The sequence below is a fragment of the Chaetura pelagica genome, unplaced genomic scaffold (genome assembly GCF_000747805.2).
Source record: "Chaetura pelagica isolate M959 unplaced genomic scaffold, ChaPel_1.0 scaffold57, whole genome shotgun sequence".
Taxonomy (NCBI): Eukaryota; Metazoa; Chordata; class Aves; order Apodiformes; family Apodidae; genus Chaetura; species Chaetura pelagica.
In genome coordinates, this window is record NW_009954217.1 from 1,911,483 (window position 1) to 1,936,041 (window position 24,559).

At 38.6% G+C, this 24,559-nt stretch overlaps 1 protein-coding gene across 1 annotated transcript; it reads left to right on the top strand.

Annotated features, from left to right (window-relative positions):
• The first annotated feature begins 540 nt into the window (after nucleotides 1-540).
• On the top strand, nucleotides 541-22,347 carry TUBGCP6 (tubulin, gamma complex associated protein 6). Its single transcript, XM_010003395.1, has 25 exons — nucleotides 541-1,287; nucleotides 2,684-2,847; nucleotides 4,178-4,388; nucleotides 4,903-5,076; nucleotides 6,066-6,187; nucleotides 6,452-6,527; nucleotides 7,001-7,110; nucleotides 7,809-7,900; nucleotides 7,997-8,136; nucleotides 9,925-10,074; nucleotides 10,719-10,800; nucleotides 10,878-10,966; nucleotides 11,136-11,251; nucleotides 11,919-12,057; nucleotides 12,147-12,263; nucleotides 12,514-13,819; nucleotides 14,433-14,485; nucleotides 14,741-14,927; nucleotides 15,197-15,365; nucleotides 16,682-16,823; nucleotides 17,871-18,065; nucleotides 18,330-18,462; nucleotides 18,697-18,910; nucleotides 19,974-20,173; nucleotides 21,996-22,347. Exons 1-25 carry the CDS (start codon nucleotides 541-543, stop codon nucleotides 22,085-22,087), a joined length of 5,220 nt encoding a protein of 1,739 aa, XP_010001697.1. The 3' UTR covers nucleotides 22,088-22,347.
• The last annotated feature ends 2,212 nt before the right edge of the window (nucleotides 22,348-24,559 follow it).

A 24,559-nucleotide genomic window follows, 5' to 3' on the forward strand; every position in this document is an offset into this window, starting at 1 on the left:
CGCCTCCCGGGCACCCCGCGCCTGTGGGGGTGGCGGGTGAGGTGCGGGCCGGCCCTGCGCTGCCCGGCGCCATCGGAACCCGCGCCCACGCATGGCCCGCTCGGCGTGGCCCCGCAGCTTCTGTGAGGGCACGGCACGGGTGGGAGCAGGGATGTCTGCACGGGAAAGGGGAGGGGGCAGGTACAGCGTGTGGAGGTGTTCCCACTAGAATCCTGGCTTGTGTCAGGACAACCTTCTCTGTTCTGTTTCGGTCTGTCAAGCAAAATCAGGCATCCGGAATAAAGCCTGCACCAGCATCACTGTGCTTGTGATCAAAGTCACCGTGTTATTTTTAAAGCTCATGTCCTAAATACGTCCTAGGTCAGTTTTCTTCTCTCTCATTTTGGGCTTTCTCAGTTTAAGATAAAGCATACTCATCAATTTCTTGATGTTAAGAGTGTTTCTTTCTTTTGCTGGTATTTTTCAGGTCTTTGCACGAAACCAAGACCCAGGCTGTTCACAGCCGGCTGTGACTGCTGGAACCTGGCAGTTTGATTTGAAATGGAGAGCATTACACAGCTGTTCAATGACCTGTGTGAAGCACACCTGACAGGTTTGCCATGGAAAGTCTACTTGGGCAGGCAGAAGATCAGCAAGAGAAGGGCTAAGCAAAATCTGAAAAGGGTTGCTTATAACACCCTGTTCATAAACCTGTTTCAAGATGAGGCTCGTAAGCTGCAATCAAACGTTTCTGGGCTTCCGGTGAAAAACAAAATTTTGATGCTGTCTTTCAATTTGAGAGTTGGTGGCCTGGGTGCCCAGGCAGATAGACTGGAGAATCTTGTGGAGGAACTGGAAACAGCTGAATGCTTACCCTTTACTGAAGTTAATTCTGTCTTGGATCTCTTAGTACAGCTGGCTGGAACAGGTCCTCCTCAGCTTGTGCCACAAAAAAAGGACTATTTTCTGAACAACAAATATGTTGGGAGAAACGTCAAGTATCAGGGTTACGATTACTACGATGTCAGCGTGTTTGAAGCTGATATACAATCTCTGATAACAAACGAGGAATGTCAGTTCAACGACACAATTCAAAAGACACTTCAGATCATGGAGGCTGCTCCTGGCACTGGACTCCCTGCCATAGGGTTGTTCTCGCAGAGCTATCCTGCTGGGGAGAAGTTTGAGAAGGAGACGCGGGTCTCACTCTTTGGTGCTCTTGTCCACAGCCGTACATATGACATGGACATCAAGTTGGATTTGCCACCAGTGCCTGACAATGCAGATTTGTCTGGACTTGCTATTAAAGTATGGTATCATTTGTTTTGGACTGAAGGGCATATGCATGCTTTCCATATGCCACTTTGAAACTATAGTTGAAAATACAGGTGGTCATTTAATTTGTGACAGGAGCATGCGGCATTGGAATATAAGGTGGGGCAGGGATCCTATTCTTTGCTGAGAACCAGATAAGCTTTTTGGGTGCAGAAATATATGATAAAGAAAACCTTCATCTTGTCCTATGTGTAAAAGACCATCACAGGGCCATATGCTTTGCGAAGTTAAACTTCAGCTCTTTTTGTGCCTTCCACACCCTAATAATATTCTGCTTGCATTTTGGCCTGCTTGGTGTGTTGAACTCCTTTGCATTGTTTGCTTGTTTCTGTTCAGCCTGACTGCATGAGCATTCCTGTCTGAATGTATTTGTTTTGCTGTTCAGATTACATTACCTAACTTCTTGTCCTTTCTTCTTGGCTCATTGTGTCTTACCACATTTTTTTCAGTTATATTTCATTGAAGCTCCTGGGTTCCACTGTCTTTTTACCTTTTCCGTGTGTACAGTTCCTACAGTATCTTTTCCCCCTTTTGCTGTCCATTCTGTTTTATTTTGGTATGTTTTATTCTCATAGAGTTACTAGATAAATTTCCTGGGTTGTTTCATTTTTACTGCTTGTAGGTGGATTTTCTTATTTCTGTAGTTTTAATCCTAATTTTGTTCCTTCTACTTAACATATGGATAGCTCTTGCAGTTCCCTTAACTTGGGGTCTTAATTGGAACTTGAAGGTAGAGACATTAAAAAAGAAAGCCCCTGTGCCATTCACTGTGCACATATAGTAGTAGCCTAGGGGAGGCAGAGCCTTTTGAGTGAGGGCTGTGCTCTTTCCATCAGACTGGAACATTTGCAGCTTTTTGAAAAACATGCTGCTTTTTATGTGGGTGTGATTTTCTTTTACTAAAATTGAATACTGTTCTGTCTTCACAACTCCTGTTGAGTGGGAGTTGAGGTTGTGGCATATAAACTATTGGGACACCTTCAGATTTTCTGCTCACCAGTAAGCATAAGAGAACAAACTAGATAGTTATAATTAACAAAAGGGTTGCAAATTTGAAGGATTCCGTGAGGAAGTGCTTCCTAATATCCAACCTAAACCTCCCCTGGTGCAGCTTCAGGCCATGCCCTCTCATCCTGTCACTAGTTACCTTGGAGAAGAGGAGAAGAGTTTTATGTATAAGCACTAATACCCATAAAGACTTAGGAAATTTAAAGAGTACTTACAGGAAAAAAATGGATATAAAGGGAAGGTGACAAGTTGAGTTATGTAGAATCAGTTGATCAGAAGTGATACCAGAACATCTTCTTTACTAGCATTTATTTCTTTGGTAAAATGTTTTCGTGTATAACATTTGATCTCTCTCTGACAGGTTCCCCAAAGCATAGACCAGTCAGAAGATGAGGGGTTCCAGTCAGCATCCAATCTGACTCCTGATTCTCAGTCAGAGCCAAGCATGACTCCAGACATAGATTTGTGGGATGCAGTGCTTACCTACGGACCCAGCAAACGAAGATGTTGGGAAAGAATTGGATAGTACGTGTCTGATGTTACTGGCAAACATACTATGCGTTCATATGCAAGTGTATAAAGGTGCATTTCATCATGGTTCCAAATGACCTCAGTATAAATAGTGAAATGTACATATTTAATTCACAGAATTCAATATACTGCATAAATGATTGAGAAGGGAGTAACAGTTGTGCAGTTTCAACTAATTAGTTTTTAGATTGCAGGTAAAACAAAGTAATCTTTGTCAAAAACACTGAAGTGATTATGGAAACACTTCCTGTTCTTATGTGCAATTCATCTCAGTCTAGAATGTGTTTTCAGTTTCAAAAGAGAATGAGGTGGCTGCAGAGCACTAGAGTAATTAAACCCATGTCCCCCAGTATTGTAAAGTTGTATTCCTTTTCCCTGTCTGTAACCAGAACAGAAATTATAACAGATTTCCTGAAGGTGTAGTTAGACTTGTAGTTCCTTTGGCTATTGAGTAGAAGGTGTATGTCCTGAGAGAAGGCTCCGTATGGCTCTGCCAATGCTTTCTACCTTGCTAAAATGGAAGAAATAAAAAAGGCAAGTATGTCAGGTGTCTTCCTTACATTCCTGATGGATGGTGGTGTGCCTGATTCTTGGAGGAACTTTTCTCTGTGTGTTTACTGTAATTCTTAGTAGTGATCTAGTGGCACATCTGTTGCAGTGTTAATACAGTGTTTTTTCAAGGAGCCTGAGTAGCTTAGAAACTCAGAAGTTCCCTGCTCTGATTTTTTCAAAGCCACTGGAGCGCATTCTAGCTTTGTTCCTCGTACAAGACAGTTTTTCTTGCTGCCATTTAGACTGTAAGGATATTAGGGTCAAATACAGACCATTTGCCTGACAGGTTTCATGTAGTACATACTACTTGGACTGAGAATTTTTGGAACAATTGCAAGAAGAAATTGTTTTGGAGGAGATAGTAATCCTCAATAGGGAGAGCTAAAATGTGTTGAGACAAGTCTTTATCATTTTGAGCATATTGCTTTTTAATGTATTTTAATATTAGTATTACATGGAAATCTGATGTATATTGACCTCATTTTCCTCATGTGAAAATTGCATCAGGGAAGGCCACAAAAGAAGCTGGTGGTTCTCTGTCAAGGTTTCTATCTCTGAACTGGTGTTCCAGTTATCCACCTACTTATTGAGGCTGGACTACAGTTTCATTGACTGAGTGCACGTTCCCTTGAAAATGTACTATATTACTGGTAGCTTTCTGTGTGATCAATGCTGGCTGTATGAAATTCTGAAATGCCTTTTTTTCTTTAGGACATAGATTTTCTTATTTTCATCTAGTCTCCTTGTCATGTTGTGTTTACTCTTAACACAGCCCACCTGGTAAAAAAGAGGAGCCATATCTTACTGAAGCTGGGAGAGAAGCATTTGACAAATTTTACAGACTTCGAGAAGGAGAGTTGCAGCTGTTCAGCAGTTCTGTGCTTCAGCTCCCACAGCTCGTGCTAATGAAAGAACCTGAACTGGTTAAGGATGTCTTGAATGTCCTCATTGGTGTGGTATCCACTACATTTTCACTCAATCAGGTACAGAAGGTTTTTAAATGCGCTTCTGAGTCACATCTCTTTTTTTCCTTTGTAGAGGTTTCTCCTTCAATACAGTTGTTTCTCTGGAGATCTTGCAGTTGTGGATGCTCCTGAAAAGTTGAATGTGACCTAGTTGCAATAAGGCAGTATTAATGATGCAATAATGGTGTAATTGCAATAGGCTAGGATTATTTGTAGTCTTCTAAATGAAAATAAGTTTATGAACACTTGAAAATAGATGTGTAGATAGTTTTGTAGATGAGATTTTTGTTAAGGAATTATATAATGAGTTTTATTCTGTATATTTGAAAATACCATGCATACTCCTGAAATTTTGCTACAATTTAGTGTATTTCTGACACTGTCCTATTAGCTACATAGTCTCAGTTGCTAGAGTATCTACACTGAGAATTTGTCTACTGTTATTTTTGTGTGTAAACACTTGCTATTTTAAATCAGAACACAGCTATGAGATATTTTAATCTGTCTTTTTTTCCTCTCCATATCCTTTTAGGCTGCTCAGACATTTGTGATAAAGGAGGGGGTGTATGTATCTGGGACTTCACCAGAAACAATGCACAACCTGCTCTCAGAAGTTGCAGAGTATGGCACCTATTACACACGACTAAGTCGTTTCTCTCTTCAGCCAGTTCTAGATTCTTCATACAGCAAAGGACTTGTGTTTCAGGTAAAAAAAATGGATTAAATAATCTAGATTTAATGGGGCAATTCTCTTAGGTAGAGAAGGTACTTTTTGATTTTGTTTGAAGTGGAATTTCTGCATTCTGCAAAACTGCAAAGTGTTTTCAGTGTAATGCTAAACCCAGGTCAGCAATCGGCAGTGCCAGTAAGTCTCAGCTCTGTGTGCTTAGTGCTTGCTTGCACTGAAACACATGGTAAAAGGGCTTCATTACCCGAAGTGTGATTTGCTTAGTCATGTAGAGGACTAAAGGAATATAACTTTTAGATGTTTTTGAAACATTCCACATTTATACATTGAGATGTATTAAAATACAATAATTTCTTACTATAGTATGCATATATGTAATACATATATTGAAAAATAAACTGAGATAGAGAAATATATTTCATAGTTTTAATTACTTTTTGTCAGTTCAAAATTAAATGCCAAGTTTCCCTGTCAGCCCTTTATATTATACTGAGCTGTGTAACATCAGGTGACTTCAGCTCTTTCTAATGCATAGAATTAAGTTGGGATTGGTTATAAAAATGTTTTCCATCTGCATATTTGATTTACAGCAGTGTTTATAGGTCAGTCTCCTCTTGTTAGAAAAGGTTCTAGCTTAGTTTTCTCCAGTATCCAATTTAGGCTTGAATGTAAGAAACAAGGTATCCCTGGTTTGATATTATAGCTGTCGGAGAAGGAGGAACTCCTCAAAGGGCAATTCAAAGAAGCTGAACCAAGATGCTTTATTGAGCTATGTGTGGGCACAGACTCCTTCCATTGAGTGTATAAGAGTATAGAGGAATCATCTGGCTAATGGGAATGTCTGAAATTGTAGGGGCTCTTACTTTCCCCTTTACTTTGGTATTCGAGTCTCTCTTACCTTCATACACAAATTATTTTAATGCAAGGTTTGTTTTCATGCTGGTGCAATTGATATAGGCTATTAACAGCTGTAAGAGAAAGACTTTAAATATTTCTGTTGATACTAGGCATTCACGAGTGGGCTGAGAAAGTACCTTCAATATTACCGAGCCTGTGTTTTGTCAACACCTCCTACTTTAAGTCTTCTAACCATCAGCTTTCTCTTCAGAAAATTAGGTCGTCAGTTAAGGTAAGAGAATAATAGTAAATACTTAAACTTTTTATAGAAGAAAAAATACAGTCTTATTTCTTCATATACATTAAGGACAGATTGTACAGAGCTTTGAGCAACTTGGTCTAGTGGGAGGTGTCCCTGCTCCTGGCAAGAGGGTTTGGAACTAGGTGATCTTTAAGGTCCCTTCCAACTCAAACCACTCTTTGATTCTGTGATTCATCACTGTGATCTCAGATACTTCCGGTTGAAATTTTTACATGTTTTGATATTATTTTCTAGGTATTTAGCTGAACTTTGTGGCATAGGAACAACAGCAGTGGGGATCAGTGGTGGAGCTGGTGCTTCTTTTCCTACAGTGAGAATGAATTTTATGTTTTTATGTTTGGTTTGGGTTACAGTGTTAGTAGTTTTTAAGATTAGGTAGGCTTTTAGATAAATTACTTAGTATAGATCTCTCTGCTACCAAAGATAAAACCTTAGACCTCCAGTTACAATGCCATGGTCCTTTATCCAGATATTTTAAAATTTTGAATTTTGTCCTGTGTTTTCAATTCCTAAAGTAAACAAAAGACCCAAAATAAGCTTAAGGTTGCTTTTCATTTAATTCTGAAGGAGGTCTTTGTAGCAAGTCAGATGAATCCAGCTCTAAACATACCTGTTTCCCTCCAGTGACTGTCAAGTGAGCTTGAGGTAACTAGCTCAGGTAAAGTGATCTTAACTGCAGATAGCTGGAGGAAGTGAAACATGTAAAGCTATGTATGTATGAGTTGTTATTGAAGTTGTAGTAAAGTTTGTTACCTAATATTATAATATTTTTATTTTTCTTAGGGTGTTAAATTGCTTTCATATCTGTACAAAGAGGCTCTCAACAACTGTAGCAATGAGCATTATCCTGTTCTTCTATCTTTGTTGAAGACAAGCTGTGAACCATACACAAGGTGTGTCCATACTGTTCTCTGCATAGTTGTGTTTAAGTTGTGTTCTCTGTATAGTTATGAGTTGGTGATTGGTGAGTAATGCAGAAAACACAAGATGTTGCTGTATCTCAAAAATACATATTAAAATACATAAATATTGCTGAATTCTTCTTTCCATCACTTTTCAAGCCCAGTAAGAACATACAGGTTTTATGTGTGACTAGATTAGTAAATAAAATACATGCAAATAAGTTTTCTTTCTTACTGCTGATACTGGAAATTCATACTGGAATATAAGACTCAGATAAACTTCTGTTTTTTTTCTTTTTATGCATGTAGTAAAATCTTGAAACTGAAAATTAATGTCTTTCTCTCAGTGTTGCACAAACTAGGAAAGTTCATGCTTATTTCCACTGTATTTCCTTTGTAGGTTTTTCAGTAAGCAAAAATTTGTAAAAAATAGTGTCTTCTATTAAGTAGATGTAAGTAACTAACAACAGGAAGTAGAGTTCCTTAGATTGCAAAAATTTTGTTAACCAGAGACACAATCCTGTGTGTATCTTTAAACATCAGTGTGATGGTACTTAACTGCTGTTTTTTATCCTGCCTATGTCTTGTGTTTTTTGAATTTTTAAAGAATATACTTACTGTTTGATTATAATAAAGTTGAGAAGGCAAGAGGATTGATTTAATTTTGTACAATTGTATATATTTTTTAGATTTATCTATGATTGGGTATACAGTGGTGTATTCAGAGATGTTTATGGAGAATTTATGATCCAGGTGAATGAGGACTATCTTTGTTTCAGAGGTACAGTATGTATATGGAGCAATTACAGTTTATATAATTTGTGCTGTTTATTACCTAATTAAAATATATACTTTCATCTTTTTGCTTGATATTTAGATAAACATTACTGGACTCATGGTTATGTTTTGATTTCAAAAGAAGTAGAAGATTGTGTCCCTGTATTTCTTAAACATATTGCTAATGATGTATACATATGCGGGAAAACCATAAACTTGCTGAAACTGTGCTGCCCTAGGGTAAGTTTTGGTTTGGTTTCTTCCATGACTGAGAAAACTATGTCTCTTTAGAGCAAGTTTCTAGATTTTTAGCAAGTTTGCTCCTTTATTGAGAACTTGTATTGCCTGAGTAGGATGTTGATTCATGAAAGGCTCTCATATACTTGTGAGCTGATTATTAGCTGTACTTCTAACACCACACCACAGAAATATACATTTTTAACAGAATCAAATTTATTGTATCCAGTGCACATGCTATATTTCTTCTTTTCCTTTTAATTGAAATCAGAAATGTTTTAGGTTTCTAAGCAAAGACCTTTACTTTTTCACACAACTCACACTAATATTTTTTGTTTTAAAGATGGCTCAGTTAACCAGGTCTTGACTCAGTTCTGCATAGCTCTTGTATTTCAGTTCTGTCACTACATTTCCAAGAAGTGCTTAAATATTTCTATTTATTCATATTTTGCAGAACAAATCTTGTCCTTGATTAGAAAAGCATGTACAACTACTTTGTGTCTTCCCCCTTCTCTACATATGTCTAACAATGAAACAACCACAGAGGCATCTAAAGTCTATAGGTGCTTTTTCCCAAGTAACTAGTATTCTCTTTTGTTTTAAAATCAGAGATGTCCATTCTTGACAGAGCTGAGTAACTTAGTAATATCAGATATCTGATACCAGGTATCAGGCATAAGCCTAGTATCTCAAGTGAGGTGACCCTCTGCTCGTTCTCCTGAGTCTGCTCTGAGAAGTATTCTCAAACCATCAGTTGGATGTGCCAGTAGTACTGGGCTTTTTATAAAACAATGTCAGCCATCATTTTCATTATAAATTACAGCTTTGTCAGTCATTAACACAATAGCTTAATAGTCAGATCATTCTCACTGCATGTGTGGCACCAGATTCAGTCATCTTCCGTCTGGGTGAGAGTGCCTGTCACATTTCATCCCTTGCTGTGGTAACGCCCTTAATAGCTGGCTCTTCCCTTTTCCTTAGGCTAACATAGTCCCAGGAGCACAACTGGGCATCCAGTCTTCTGGATTTTACCAGTAGACAGGGACATCTAGTGTGAGCATGTTTGTGTGCTCTTTTCTTTTTCTTTTTTCTTTTTTTTTTTTCCTTTTTTTTTCTCCTTTTTTCTTTCTCTTTTTTTCTTTTTCTTTCCTTTTCCCCCCAAAAATAGCTTCCTTAGCTGCATTTGCCTGATTTCTGCACTGAGTAGAACAGCTTCAAATATTTAGGGAGGGTGAAGCAGAGCAGAAAGACTGAAGATACTTAATTTAGAGAACTGTGCTGTGCACTGGCCATGTTTTTAAGAGTTATGTCTTGTGCAGAGCTATTTCCTGGAGGTGTGTGTTAGTTACATTCCAGACAGGTCCTACTAATCGAGGATCCATGTGGGATATGAGTGAACAAAACCTTACTTAAATAGGAGAGTTGCATTCCATGTGGGGTTACTCATGCTCAGTTAATTCAGATGTTCAGAAGAGCAAAATTTCAGATATTTAGAACATGACTAGTGTTAAATGTATGTATCAGATTTTGGATTCCTGTCCAATTCAGTAGGAAAGGGAACTCTGAGAATTTGTCCTGTGATCCAAGTCCTGGAACATTCTACCTCTGTCTCTTACTTTGCATGATATAAATGGTAAAAACTGTCATATTAATAAAAATCCTAGATTGCATGTGGAGGCTTCTTTCAGTATCTTGATGTATTACAAAGCTAAAAAAAATGTAATGTGAGTTCACAATTTAACTTTTCACAATTTGAAAAATGTCTTTAAAAGGAAATTTTTCATTTTTCAGCATTATATATGCTGGTCAGATATACCTGTTCCCCGGATTTCAGTTATTTTTTCCCTGGAGGAGCTGAAAGAAATCGAGAGAGATTGTGCGGTGTATGTGGGTCGAATGGAAAGAATTGCCCGGTACAGTTCCATAAGCAAGGAGGAAAAGGTAAATTAATTAAAGAGTCAAGACTTTGTTGTTGGGAATTTATTTTTTTTAATGCTCATTTTTCATTTTTGTTGCAACTTTGAAAGAATTTGTGTTTATGGTCGGGATTTTTTCATTGGTCAATTGCTGTTTGAATTGTGAGTGAAGCAAATAAACGTGTATCATGTAACTTTTATAAGTGATGTGTTGTCATTTGTTTCTTTTTCAAATATTAAATGACTTATAGACTTCTTAGTTCTCTGCAGCAGCAGATTTGCCCTCCTACTGAAAAGTACTGAAAAGATTGTTAGATTCTGATTTAACAAACATGTCAAGCTAATTAGTAACCAGATAAGACTATTTTTGTAATTTGCACAGCTAATTGTTTTTTTAGTTATAAAAAGACTTCTGTCTTTCAGAAACCATCAATGTAGTGCATATATCAAATGGATTTGGCTTGTTGCAAGATCTGGAATATTGACCTTCAATATTATTTTATGGACTTTCCATTTAACTAACTGTTTTATTCATATTTCTGTACTGTAGTCATAGATTAATAGCCTCTATAAAATGTGCACCTGTCCTTGCAACAGTGTATTTTCAAGTCTCAAATACTAGGAAAAGCTCCTACCTATGTTTCTGTTTCTTTGGTCTGGGTTTTTTAGAGTTTACGCATGGAAATAGCCAAACAAGAATTAATTGTTCATGCTCGAGAAACTGCTAGCAAAGTACTCAAAGCCATTAGTGGTAAGTTCCAGTGGTGTTTCATGTATTTTCTAGTGTGTTTGTTAATGTAAACTGAGAGTATCTTTATTGCAATACAGATCAACAAATGTCAGAACGAATATCTTTGGATGCAAAGAAACGGGAGCAGTTTCAGAAACTGAAAGAGCAATTTGCAAAAGACCAAGAGGTATTTCTCTGTGTGTGTGTTTCTCAGGCAAATAATTCAAAGGATATCTTGATTTATTGTACTTGAGTTGAATGCATAGCTCCTGGGGTACAAACAAGAACTTCTTGCAAATGTCTGCATTACAGCTTGTATTGAGAGTGGCTTTTAAAAGTGTTAAATATTTATGCAGCGTCGCCTTGCAATAAAGCAAGAGGAGATTGATGATGATTTCAGCTATGCCCGAGAGCTCAGAGAGAGAGAAAAAAGACTGAAAGCTTTAGAGGAAGAACTGGAAAAAAAGGCAAGGTAAATGGATCTGAGTAGTCTTCCAAACCTTAGGTACTCCAAAACCATCATAAAGACCTTGGGAAAAATGACAGTATAATAAAATGTAGAGCGCCAGCATTTTCCACACATTGCTCTACAAGGATATTGTTTGCAATTGAAAGATGGATGTAAGGGTTTTTGGTAATCTAAGAGCTATTTTGTGATTGAGAAGTGGCTAGTGGCCTGGAAATCTGGGACCCACTGATTTGCACCAACCCTATCCAGTCTGGCTTTTGTGATGGTCAGAATTTCAGGAAAAAATGTAACTATGTCTTATAATTAAAAGCTGAGCCTACTGCGGAAGTGGTCACAAGTGTGTCAAAGCAGAAGTAAAAAGCAGATGGAGGAGTTAGATTCATTGTTATTTGAATTGCTCTTATTGTGCATCTAGTTATATTTCACTTTCTTTTATATCCAAAAATATTTAAGCTAAATGAATGGTAGAGAAATAGTTCTAGAAGTGCATATTGACTGAGAATACAGTCCTGTTTCCTCGACCTGTTTATTCTCTGTGATCGAAGCCTCTGGCTTCTACTTATAAAAAATTACTCAGATCTGAAGTGCAAAAGTTCATATTGTTTAGAAGGGAAGATGAAAAGCCATATGTGAAAATCTGTACCTTGGTTTTATTTTTACTTTCATTTAGGCAAGAATTAATTGACCATTATAGCAAACTTTCTGATGATGCAGCCCGTAGGGAGCAAAGAGCGTTATGGAAAATCCAGCGGCACAAGCTGGAAACAGCCCGTCTTAAGTTTCTGTTAGAAGATCAGAAACGCATTGAGGTTTGTTCTGAAGAGATTTAAGACATGAAGTTTCGAAAATGTGGTACTTGGTACTTAAAGACTTTTGGTTTTGTCATTTTTACTTCTAGGAAATGCTTCAAAAACTTCCAGATGGAAACTACAGAAGAAAAGTAGATATTATTCCTTACAAACAGTGCCAGTTGGCTTTAGATAAAAATGCTGTTGTGAAAGATTCACATTCACAAGTGAGTTTATTTTCTTACATAAACTTCAGGTTGCAGTTCCAAGATTCTCTCAAGGGAGTTAATTTCATGGTTCATTTCAGCTCACTAAACAGAAGGTTCACTGTAACAATAGGCTGAGTGGTTATCACCTTTATTGTGGTACATCTGAACAATTTGAAATTTTTAAATTTTACATGTAATAAAGTGATACCCTAATAAGTAGCTTGATTATGTGACTAACCATACAGTATAATCACTATTTATTTTTTAGATTTCATCTCTGAAACCTCTGCATTCTAATGAGACAGCTGGCAGAAAATCAGAGCCTGGTCTGGAATATGCTGCTTCCACTGACAAAGCACGGCCCATGCCAGAGCTGTCAGACAGTCATGCTGAACAGCAGTTCCAGCCTAAAGCAGCAGGATTTGAAAGCCATCTCCAAAGTTCAGAGCAAGCATGCAGTCCTTTAGATAGTGCTGATTCCTTGCCTGAATCCAACGTGAATATAGAGGATTTCTTATCAAAGCCCCAAGATGAACAGCCTGTTGCCATTAGTGTACAAGGATCTTTGCTAGATGAAGCATTCCGAAATATTAACTCGGATCTTTCTGAGACTTCTCAAGTAAGTGAAAATCAGTCTGTCTGGAGAGGAGCACCAGAAGGAGAAGACAATGCACCAGTGCATCAGCAAAACGAGTATGATTTTAATACAGTTCTCAGACCATCTGCAGCTTGGCAAGGACATGTTAGACATGGAGAAAATATATTTGATGTGGAGCGCAGAAGGCCTCGGTGGAATACTCACGGACATGCATCTGATGCCAACATCAGAGTGGGAGAATATGTACCTCATGTGGACACTTTGCGGCCACATTCAAGTCCTTATGGTCACTCTTCAGACTCCCATATAAAACTCAGCAGCTATACTTCTGAAGTTGAGTCTAGCCGGCCCCGATGGAATGTTCATGGGCATGTTTCTGAAGCTCACATTGAAATTGGGGAATATACTTCAGAAGTAGAGCCCTCAAGGCCTAGGTGGAACGTTCATGGGCATGCTTCAGAAGCCAATATTAAGATTGGAGAGTATGTGTCAAATGTAGCTCCTACAAGGCCTCGATGGAATGTCCATGGTCATGCATCTGATGCCAATATCAAGATTGGTGAAAATGTGTCTGAGGTGGTATCAGCTAGACCTCGTTGGAACATCCATGGGCATGCTTCACAGTCACACATCAAAATTGGAGAGCTGGTTTCAGATACAGAGCCTTTGAAAACTCGTTGGAGCCCGTTTGGTCATGCATCTCAGTCAAGCATCCAAATAGGGGAGTGGGCCCCATCCACAGAAGATGATCCAATACCTCATCGTAAAACCATTTCTGGTCCTTCATCTGACTCCACAGTTCAAACACTTCTGTACAGTGAAGAATTATCTCCTGCTGAAGGGAGTAGAAAGGAACCAAAACCATCACAAGTTAGGGAAAAGATTTTACTACAGTCATCTGACAGTGTTGCAGTCTTTCCTGATGCTAATATTAAAGTTGACAAAAAAGAAGATATAATGGAAGAGAAACAAGAAGGTAAAAAAAAAAAGTTTATTCAGTCAGCATTTGTTTAAGAGCTCATGAAAGTAACTGCAAATGCTTATGTTCAAGATGGGTACTTAATACTTCATTCCTTGCTTAACTTTTTGGAGGCTGTTAGAATTCAGAGGAAATTAATTATTTTGCTGTGAGGGTGGTGAGACTCTGGAAGAGATTGCCCAGAGGAGTTGTGAATGCTCCCTCCCTGGAAGTGTTCAAGGCCAGGTTGGATGGGGCTTTGAGCAACTTGGTCTAGTGGGAGGTGTCCCTGCTTGGTGGCATTGGGATTGGAACTAGATGGCCTATAAGGTTCCTTCCAACCCAAGCCTTTCTATGCAAGAATTTGAGTTTAGTCTTGTCTCCTATATACAAGAAATAGAGCATTTAAAAAATCTAGTTTGAAACTTCATGAAGCAGCATCTCATGTGATCTTGAGTAGAGAACACACACGAAACTGCCTGACTATGGAGAGGGATTGGTATTGGGGTGGTTGTTTCTGTGACAGTCTGTAGAGAAACTTTTAAGAACTTCAGGAGCAGATCAGAAGTATGAACTAAGTATTCTAAGCAGATCTAAGTAAATGCTGTCTTTAATTTACTTGTAATTACAGTAATTGCAAATGTCAGCAAGGACCCCTCTCCAGATTCCTCACAGAGCTTACAGGTAAGGAACAAAGTAGTTGTCAAGAAGGCTTCCTTTTCCTTCAAAGGATTAAACACACTGGTAGCCACGGTAAAAAGTTCCTGTCCTAATAATCGCTGTAATACCATATTGTTTTTACATCTCAGAAAATACAGGTGAGAAAAGTATTTTATTTTCATTTGGAACAACTTGTGATTTACCTGTAGGAACACTTGAAGTCTGAGTAGACAAAGCCAGCATCTCTCATAAAATTTGTCCTTTTTTTGTTTGTTTTAGGAAGAAGAACCTGAAAAAGGAATTCCACAAGATAATGTGCATCAGGAAACTCCATTTTCTGAAGCTAATGCCCCCAGGACTAAGGAGGAGGAAGAGGAAGATACATGGAAGAAAGAACAAGCTTATTTGAAAGCCCTATCGGATCAGTATTGTATTGAGAAATACCAAGATAGTTATGATTTGATGTGTGAGTAAAGCTGTTGGAACAGTAGATCAACAGTTGTAGTAGACTTGTGAAAGAAAGCTGACTGCCAGGAAAAATAACTGAATTACCGGTAAATTGCCAGTTATTATGAACTGCAGTAGCAAACCAGTTTGCTTTTAGGCACAAAGGTGAAATACATTTTGGCATAATATGATTTTCTCACCTAGAGAGGTTTGTAGAGTTTAATAGAAACTGATTATTAGCTTGCTTAAATGTAATAATTTATAATGCTTATGTATTTTAAAATTTAGCAGAACTACCAGTTTCTCATCTCTTGCACCATGTGATACCAAGATCATACACTTTTCCTGTGGATCCCATGGTACAGTCAGCAACAGATGAAACAGCTGTACAGCTGAGTGAGCTCTTGTCTCTGCCAGTGCTGATGAAACGTTCCATTACTGCTCCACTTGTATCTCAGTGAGTATTTGTTAGAAATAGTGAATCCATAACTTAGCAATTAATGCCATTTTCTTCATCAGTTGTTTTTAAGGCAAGAGTTACACATAGATCTGTTCTCCTTAATTTTCTCTTTGGCCCCAGAAGTGGTTCAGTGGATGGTCCATTACTAATGAAAAGGTCAAATTTACATTATAAATACTAACTTTTTTTTTTTTTTTTAAATGTGTAAATTAAAAATGTGAAGTACAAGGAGGGAAGTGTTTGCTTCCATACTCGTGGGTTATGGATTATACAGCAGTGGTTTTGACACCCATTATTTCCTTGTTCTTTTAAAAATAAGGTGTATTATTTATAATGTTTGTACCAGTTGTTGTTTGGCAGGTGAAAGATAAGGGAAAGAGAAAGAAATTTTTTTATTATGTGAAAGCTCATGCATATGGATCAGCATGTATTTTATGTTTCTATGGGAACTCCAGCTTCAAGGCTGTTTTGAAGTTTAGTAGAAGCTGTTCTTGTTACTATAGGAATATATAGGGAAACCACATATATGATGGACCATTTCATTAGTTTAGCTGATAGTATTTTAAAGAAAAGTTTGTTATTCTGTACAATATTAGCTTCTGTCATGAAAGCAGAGGTATTGAAATGCTTCCTGTTTTGGAATCTTCTTGTAAGTTTTTATTTCCATTTACTAACTTGAGTATGTAGAAGTTTTGTGCAATGTAGCAAGATCCAATTATCTTACTTAGTTTTAATTATGCAGATTGGCTACCAGAATGATCTGTATGTGGATTCATGTATTCAGCAAAGCAAACTAAGCCAGACTGAGTTGTGTACTGGCAGAATTAGCCTATCCCTGATATGCAAGTTACATTATTTAAAGCTACCTTTAATATCTCCACTATGGTGCAGACTGTAGTGTAGACCTGCCCTCAGTATATTGTGTCAGAGCTTTACCTATTAGGATGTTCTTCTCAGGGATTTAATAGTCTTTCTTAAATCTGTTTGAGTAGGTGACAGAGATAAGGACAGAAGGCTATTGATAAAATGTTGCTCCAGGCCCAGCAGCATGTTCTAAAGATCATTTATGTAGCCAGTCTTAAAATACATCCCCAGTGCTGTTCAAAACTCGGGTATCTGAAGTGGTAAGTTTTAATTCTGGTATATTCTAGATGAGGATTTTTTGGTCTCGTTTTTTTTGCTTATGTGAATATCATCCTGACTTGGATATCAGTTAAGTACTGAAGCAGTAATCTGATGTAGCCACAGCTGATTGTTAACAGTAAGGAAGGAGCTGTTTGTAAGAATCATCTTTTCTCTGTTTTTATTCTTAGTGTTTCTCTTGTAAACAAAGCAGTAGTCGATTACTACTTTGTGGAACTGAACGTAGAGAAGCATTTTGAAGCACTGAGACACTTTTTGTTAATGGAAGACGGGGAGTTTGCTCAGTCACTCAGTGACCTGTTGTTTGAGAAGGTATTTGCTTTGTTGTCTTAACCCTTATTTTTGAGTTGTCTGCTTTAACTTGACATCCCCAGATTAATTTGGATGGGAACAAGGGAATAGTGTTAACATTGTAAGGACTGAGGCAAAAGGTCTTTGCTCAGAAGGGATACCCATGCCTAAGGAAATCCCAAGGGAGAGAGTATTATTTCCTACTGCTACTCCCAGCAATAGAGTACAAGGATTTGGCACATTGAGGGTAATAATTTCAAATTTTGACAGATAAACAGTTGTGGAAGGGTGTTTCATTCTTTCCTCTGAAAACTGCTGCACTCTTGTTCTGTCCCATGCCATCTGCTGGCAGCAAGACTGTAGAAGCTTCTTGCCATTTGCTAAAATGCGCTGGAAAGGCCTATGTTGCATAAATGCCTATTCTGCCCTCAAATATCCTGTAGAGCAGAGGGGAGGCATCTGAGGAGAGTGCTTAGCCCTCTAATAAGACAGGATTTTAATGACTTCTTGTAATCATGGAGAGAACATGTTCATAGGAGGGGTAGCCTGAGTTAATATAGCAGGTTGCCAGTGGAGATACATGGCTGTAGGATAGTTCATGCATTCCTCTGAGTCCTAAGAATGCTTTAAGCCAGACTAAATCCCCAACTTGGGATCTAGATTGAATGAAAAGCTTGGTTTGTAAACCTTGGAGGGTGCTGAGTTGATGAGTTAGGCAGATGGGTGTCAGATGGGTAACACCAGCTCTGGCCTGCAGATCCTAAAGCTGCACTCCCTGCAGCAGGGATGTGCAGCAGCTCCTGAGCCACAGCAGGCTGCAGCCCAATGTACCAAACCAAATCACTACAGGTATGAGATTACCTTCATGCTGTGAGCTCAGAACTTGCTTCTTTTGCTCTTTATGCATCCCTGCTGTGGAAGTAGGAACTTCCAGTCAGAATGGTGGGGCAAGGCAGGATAGTCACCACTTTATCATTCAGCTTGTATTTGCCTGTGTTCAGGAGCCAAGACTCTTTATTAGTACCATGTAATTGGGATTTTTCTTTCTCTTTTTTTTTTTACCCCTAGCTTGGATCAGGACAGACACCTGGTGAATTGCTGAATCCACTGGTTCTTAATTCTATCCTAAATAAAGCATTACAATATAGTCTTCATGGTGACACCCAGCTTGCATCCAATCTTTCTTTTGCCCTCAAGTACCTTCCAGAAGTGTTCAAGCCTAATGCACCTGATGCTCTGAGTTGCTTAGAGCTAAGGTACAAGGTAAGAAAGCATGGGGAAAGGCAGTAGTACTGCAGTTATAGTATGACATGTACCATGGTGTAGTGAATATGTTTTTAACAATGGAAATATTTAAGAGTGGAGTGAAAAAATGACGTCTTGGAAATTACACAATTTACTTAGCCTGGTCATTGCATTCCATTATTAAAATATATTTGTTAATTTGTATTTTGGTTACATCTGAAATAGCCTTATAATTTCTAACACAAAAATGTAGCATGATCAGCACTCAGTTATTTCTTTTAGGTTGACTGGCCTCTGAACATTGTCATTACTGAGAGCTGCATGAATAAATACAACAAGATCTTCTCCTTTCTGCTTCAGCTGAAGCACATGGTGTGGACTCTCAAGGATGTTTGGTTTCATTTAAAACGTACTGGTAAGTGTCATGAGTGAACCAAGGAGTGTCCTGTTTAAAATGCTTTTAGCACTCTGTGCTAGACAATTGCTTATCAACAATCCTGACAAGCTTCAAAAGGCACCATTTTTTAAAGGAACTTTCTTGGCATTTTAAACAGACTCTACTAACAGAAACTTTAATTCCTTTAAAAATCTTGGGCTTATGTAGTCTCTGTGGGTGCTGATGACAGTATATTTCTGTTTTTCTCTTCAGCTTTAGTGAGTCGTGCATCAAATTCTGTTCAGTTTCGGCAGCTCCAGCTGTATAAACATGAAATGCAGCATTTTGTGAAAGTTATTCAAGGTTACATCGCTAATCAGATCCTTCATGTTACATGGTGTGAATTTGGAAACAAACTATCTTCTGTAGGCAACCTGGAAGAAATTCACAGAACCCATGCTGAATACCTCAACAAAGCAATCTTCAGGCAAGCTTCCATATTTACTTCTATTTCGCATACTTAAGTGAATCAAGCTGCCACTCTAGCCTGACAAAATTTTGCAAAACTGACTTCTACCTGACATACTAAGTAGTCTTTACATATGAACATGCTTTTATGTAAGGGAAACAAACTTCATGGCACATTAAGAGGTCCATACATTGCTTTTCCTCAGTTACCCATCCTGTTCATTTTGGCAGAGTCCTTGGATTTGCCTCCAGCTCCTGCTCACCCTGCCTCTGCAAGCTTCGAGTCCACTCAGGGCACATTTGCTCCAGTTGCTTTTCTTTCACCCCACCCTTGTCACAGCCTTTGTACATGAATGCTCTTTCATTCAGTGTGGGTAGTGTGCACAAGTGCCCTTAGCTCAAGGATTTTAAACTACTTGTTCTGTACATTGTATATGCCTTTAATATATGAGCAGTGACTGGGACTGGACTTTGAAGGAACAAACATGACCAGATGCCTCTATCCAGGTAATAGGAGCAATGCAAGAGACATCGGTCTTTTAGGAATCACAAGCTTTTAGCCCTTTGGTTACTGTGTATGAGGCAGAAGGGTGGTGTGAATAAGAGGAGAGGAGCTAGGGTTTATTTTTTTCTTCTTGAAGGGTAAACACTAGAATGATAAAAGTGGGGAGATGGAGAAAGGGATTATAAAGAAGAAAAGAAATCTGTCCTTTCATGTCTCTCTCTTGCAGTTTTAATGAGAAAAACCTTGCCTAAAGCTGTTGTCTGGATACCAGGTGACAGGATGAGGGATTAAGTTTTTAAGAAAACTCAGAGCATGATAATGTTTTTAAATGTCATCTCTTGTGCAAATGCAGATTCTAGAAATCAGGTAATACCAATGCAAATACCAGCTTCTTGGCAGTGCATACAAATTATTTAGATTTAGGCACCTTTTTAAATAACCACTGCAGTTGGCTGCTGTCTTGTGGATATTTTTTTTAAGCAATTAAACCTAAAGGATTGTCACACCTTTGTATTTTTCTTCCTACGACCAATAAATTGTGTCACCTACATTTCTGAAGTTGTTTTTGTTCTGTTAGGGGTCTGTTGACAGAGAAGGCAGCCCCTGTGATGAACATTATACACAGCATCTTCAGCCTCATTTTGAAGTTCCGCAGCCAGCTGATCTCTCAGTCGTGGAGCTTCGATGCAGGGAAGCAAATGGCTGTCCATCCCAACTTCGGTCTGATGCAGCAGTCCTACAATACCTTCAAGTATTACTCCCACTTCTTATTCAAAGGTAAGAAATTGCATCAAGTTTATAGAGAAGAAAAAGTTAACTGTTGTGTGACAACTGAAAAAATTAGAGATTTTGGAAGTATGATGTAAAAGTAGGAAGATGTGTGTACTTGCCCTGTGGTAGAAAATGTAGTTGCCAAATGAAGACTGCATTGCTGTGGTTTGCAAAGATCTGCATATTCATCAATTAAAATGTCCACGCAAGAAATCTAACAGATATCCCAAAACTGACCATAATATTTTTGCTAATGATGTGCAAAATAAGTGTTTGGTATTTAGCTCTCTGTGTGTACTTGCGTTTTTCTTTTCTGTAGAATTGAGTTCTGGGAACTTTTTATTGGCAACAATGATAGTTAGATGCCACTTAGAAGTAATTTTAGGTATATCTGCAGTAGTTGTGTATTACTATTGTTACGAGAGTTGAATATTCTAATTCCCATGTTGGACTAAACCTCAGAGAGCCTGCTGGGATTAGCTGGAGCTTATATCCAGAGCTCCAGGCAAGTGTTTTTCAGCTGCACAGATCATCTGCCAAATGTTCTTTCCTTTAACATGATAAAATTTCTTCTCTCTGTCATCTTAGCCTGTAATTTGAAGAAATGGCTGATCTGTCTTTCCTCTCCATTTCTCTTTCAGATCTTGCTTGTGTTTTTAGTGAAAGTTACTTTTCAATCCCCTAATTACAAAGGTGGTTTATGGGGTTTGGGTTTTTGGTTGATTTTTTTGATTTATTTTTTTTTTTCAGAAAGCCCTTAATTCCTGAAGGAAGTGCATCTGTTTTCCTTAGATCTATTTTTCTAGACTATTTTCTAGTGGGACTATATTCCCCAGGAAATGAGCTGCCCTTTTTATTCTTTAAGGGTGTCCAAAAATGGTGTCAAAGAACCAAAAGCAGTTATTTCAGGATGAGTTAGAATGGCTGCTTCCAAATGCTACAGGAAGTCAGAACACCTCTGGGAGCCACCTAAGCCCATACTACAAGATCTATGGTTGCTTCATGGACAGAGATTAATTGACCGTTCCGTAAGGAAATTTGCTGAGTGACCTAGTTCTTTACACCCTCTTCCTTAAGCACTACGAAACAAATGTCCGCTTGTTCATCTACACCTGTTCCTTCAGTCACCATGTACTGTAAAATGCTCTTTCACAGTGGGCTGATCCAGAATCCATTGAAAGCCAATACAAAATAGTCTGGACTTCAGTGGCTTTGGCTCAGGCCCTAATGTCTAACTCTACACTTTCCCTTCGTCCTTGCATGTTACTGCTGCTTGCTAATTCCCTTTACATTAGTGCATGGGATGTTTATGGGCTCAGGGAGTCCCTGTTGCCTTTTTTCCTTTGGTATTAAGGATGTTTAGAGCAGTCAGCTTGTTCATTCATAGAGCTTGAGGGATTTGTCCCAGGAATTTCTCTTTGGTTTTCTTTCTCACAATGGACTTCACTCAAGAAAACTTCAGCAGAGCTTCTTCTTTCACAGAGGTCACCAGAGGACCTAAACATGCTTCCTGGTCAGTTGAAATTAAGATAAGAACACACCATCTTATTATGAAAGCAACTTGAGAAAGCATTTCCTTATTACAATAATACAGTTTCACTTAGAACTGAGTTTCTTTTGAATCTTACTTGAAATACTTTGTAATGCCAGAAAGAGATACTGGACCTTTCTTATGCAAAAAATATACATTTGTTTCTATTTTCTTCAGATTTCTGCATTAGTTTTACTTTGTTTCATTTTGGTTTTAAATTGAAATGCACAGATAATGTCAAGGCTAACTTTAGAATATTAAACTTAGTTGAAGTTTATTTTTTTGTTTTTCTTCCAGTGGTAACCAAGCTTGTAAATAGAGGATATCAACCCCATTTGGAAGACTTCCTATTGAGAATCAACTTTAATAACTACTATAAGGATAACTGAACTCTGCAGAGTAAGGCTCACTGCCAGCATGGTAAACCAGAAAAACCTGTATGCCTACAATTTGCAGCAGCTTATGCAGACACCACACAAGAGGCTTTCTTTTTTTTCAGTGAAATAACCCACCATCTAATAGCTTGGAGCATATAACCACCACAGATAGAGAATGCTTCTTAAAGTCCACCACACCTACCAGTTGTTTGATCTGCTGAAAATTGATGTTGTCATTATTGCAATTATAGAAAAGCTGAGTGTCTGGTCTTAAGAGGGGAGAGAATGCAAAACTGTATATCTGTGAATGTGTAAATGTTGTATTTTCAGTGCTGTGAATTTCCTCCAGTGTAAATACATGTATGTGAAATAAATTAACAGATACTTTCTAAAACCATTGAGAGATGAGTATGAGATACAAATGTTCAGGCAGACATAAGTACCAATTTGATGGCTGGAGAGCTGCCCAGCAGAGAGGGACCCAGAGGTCCTGACTGGCAGCAGCTGAACATGAGCCAGCAGTGTGCCCAGGTGGCCAAGAAGGCCAACACCATCCCTGATGATTGATGATTCCAACCTTGATGATTCGATGATTCCAACTAATTTCTTCAAGGCTATTAGTCAAATTGGAAGAGGCCACAATTAGAAATACCTTGTATTAAGGAGACCTGCTAGGAATATTTGACTGTTTAAGCAGTTGTAATGGTTGGATCACATGCTAGACTTCCCTTGTTCCTGATTTAAGCTATAAACATTATTTTGTGGGGATATGTAGAACACCTAAACCAGAAATTCAGCATCACTAAAGTGAATCAAATTCTAATTCCCAAGTATATGCCAACTACTGCTTTCAGCTGCTGTTTGTTTTTTTTTTCTTGTATAATGTGAAAAGAGACAATTGAACTTACAGCTTCATGGTATGAGTGTCCTACAGCACAGGAGAGTAAAGGGCAAGTGGCCTGCAGATTGAGCTCTTCTGTTGCCTGGGCAGGTGAAGAGCTTTCTGTCTACCTGACTTGCTCTTCAGGAACTTAGGCCAGGTGTGAAGGTGAAGCTTGCCTCCTGTTGCAGACTGATGCCTTGTCCTGAAACCTGACTCCCCACTAGAGAGCAGCCACGCAGCTTCTGCAGGTTCTGCAGGGAGCAAGAAGCTGATGTTTGAGACCTTGGCACTACAGGGTAACTGTAGAGAGGTGAAGTTTTAGCTTATGCATGAACCACTGTAACTGCTGGAGGAAGGAAGGCCACCCTGCCTGCCTTCAGCTCTGTGACATAGGCAGCAATGAAAGGAGAGGAAGAAGGAAAAGAGAAAAAGTGATCAGAGCACTTAAGCTAAACGCCTGATACCATTAGATGAGCAGCCTTCCCTCTGTTGATTTCTGAAGAGGTCCCTTATGATCAGAGAAAAGACAAGCAAAACTGGCAATAGCTAAAAATCAAATACATCCCAGCTGCAAGCAGTGAGTGCTGCTCATCACCCTCCCACTGTACTCCTGCAAGGTTTTCTTCTGTGGTGTTACAAAACTAGCCTGGCACTGCTGCATTTGTAGCATGCTTTTCCCCGTCTTGGTGAAAGATACACTAAACTGACATGGAACAAATGACTTATTTTAAATTAAATTATTTGCAATGCATTATTTTTTCTTAATCCTCTGTACTCCTGCCACATTCTTCCAATTTTCAAACATTTATTAAGATTGATTTTCTTTTTAAGGGAGTTAGATCAGACTATCTCCAGAGATCTGTTCCAACCTCAACTTCTGTGATCTTTTTGATGCAGCTTCAGTGTTCCTGCTTGTTTGCATCACACACCTTTTCCTCACACTGAGCTCTGTAATTCTGATCTTTCACCAAATTCATCCTTTTTGATCTATGTAGTGACAAATCTAGCAGCTAAGTTAGGACTTCAGGTGCAGCCTTGCAGGGATCACCTTCCTCCTTACAGACAAAAGCCTTTTGAAAAAAAAGAGAAGTATGGAAAAGAAGAAAGCCTCCCCCCTCCCACCCCATCCTTTTTGTTGCTGAATAGCCCTTTGGCCTGTTCAAGTTAACTGTGCCCCCCTCCCACAGAACAGTCCTTTGGCAAATTCAGATTGCCTGGGTCCTCTTCGAACTTCTCATCTGCCCCCTGGGCCAGGGTCGAGAGAGAGAGAGACAGCCTTGACCCTGTGCAAGCACTCATCAGCAACGGCCAAAACACCCTGGGTTATCAGCCCTGGTTTAGCTACAGTTCCAAAACACAGCCCCCGTGCAGGCTGCTGTGAGGAAAGTTAACTCCATCCTGTCCAGACAGTGCACCAAGAAAATAAATTTTGATTTGGAAAAGACTGCTTGTTCAGAAAAGACAGTTAGGAAATACCAAGAACAACCTCAAACTAGTAAAACTAACGTGCATACTAAAGTGCGTTTTCAACTTAGTTATATGAGCAGTTCAATATAAAAATTTATGCAGTAGCTCTCAGATTTTCTGCACAGCAAGACTTG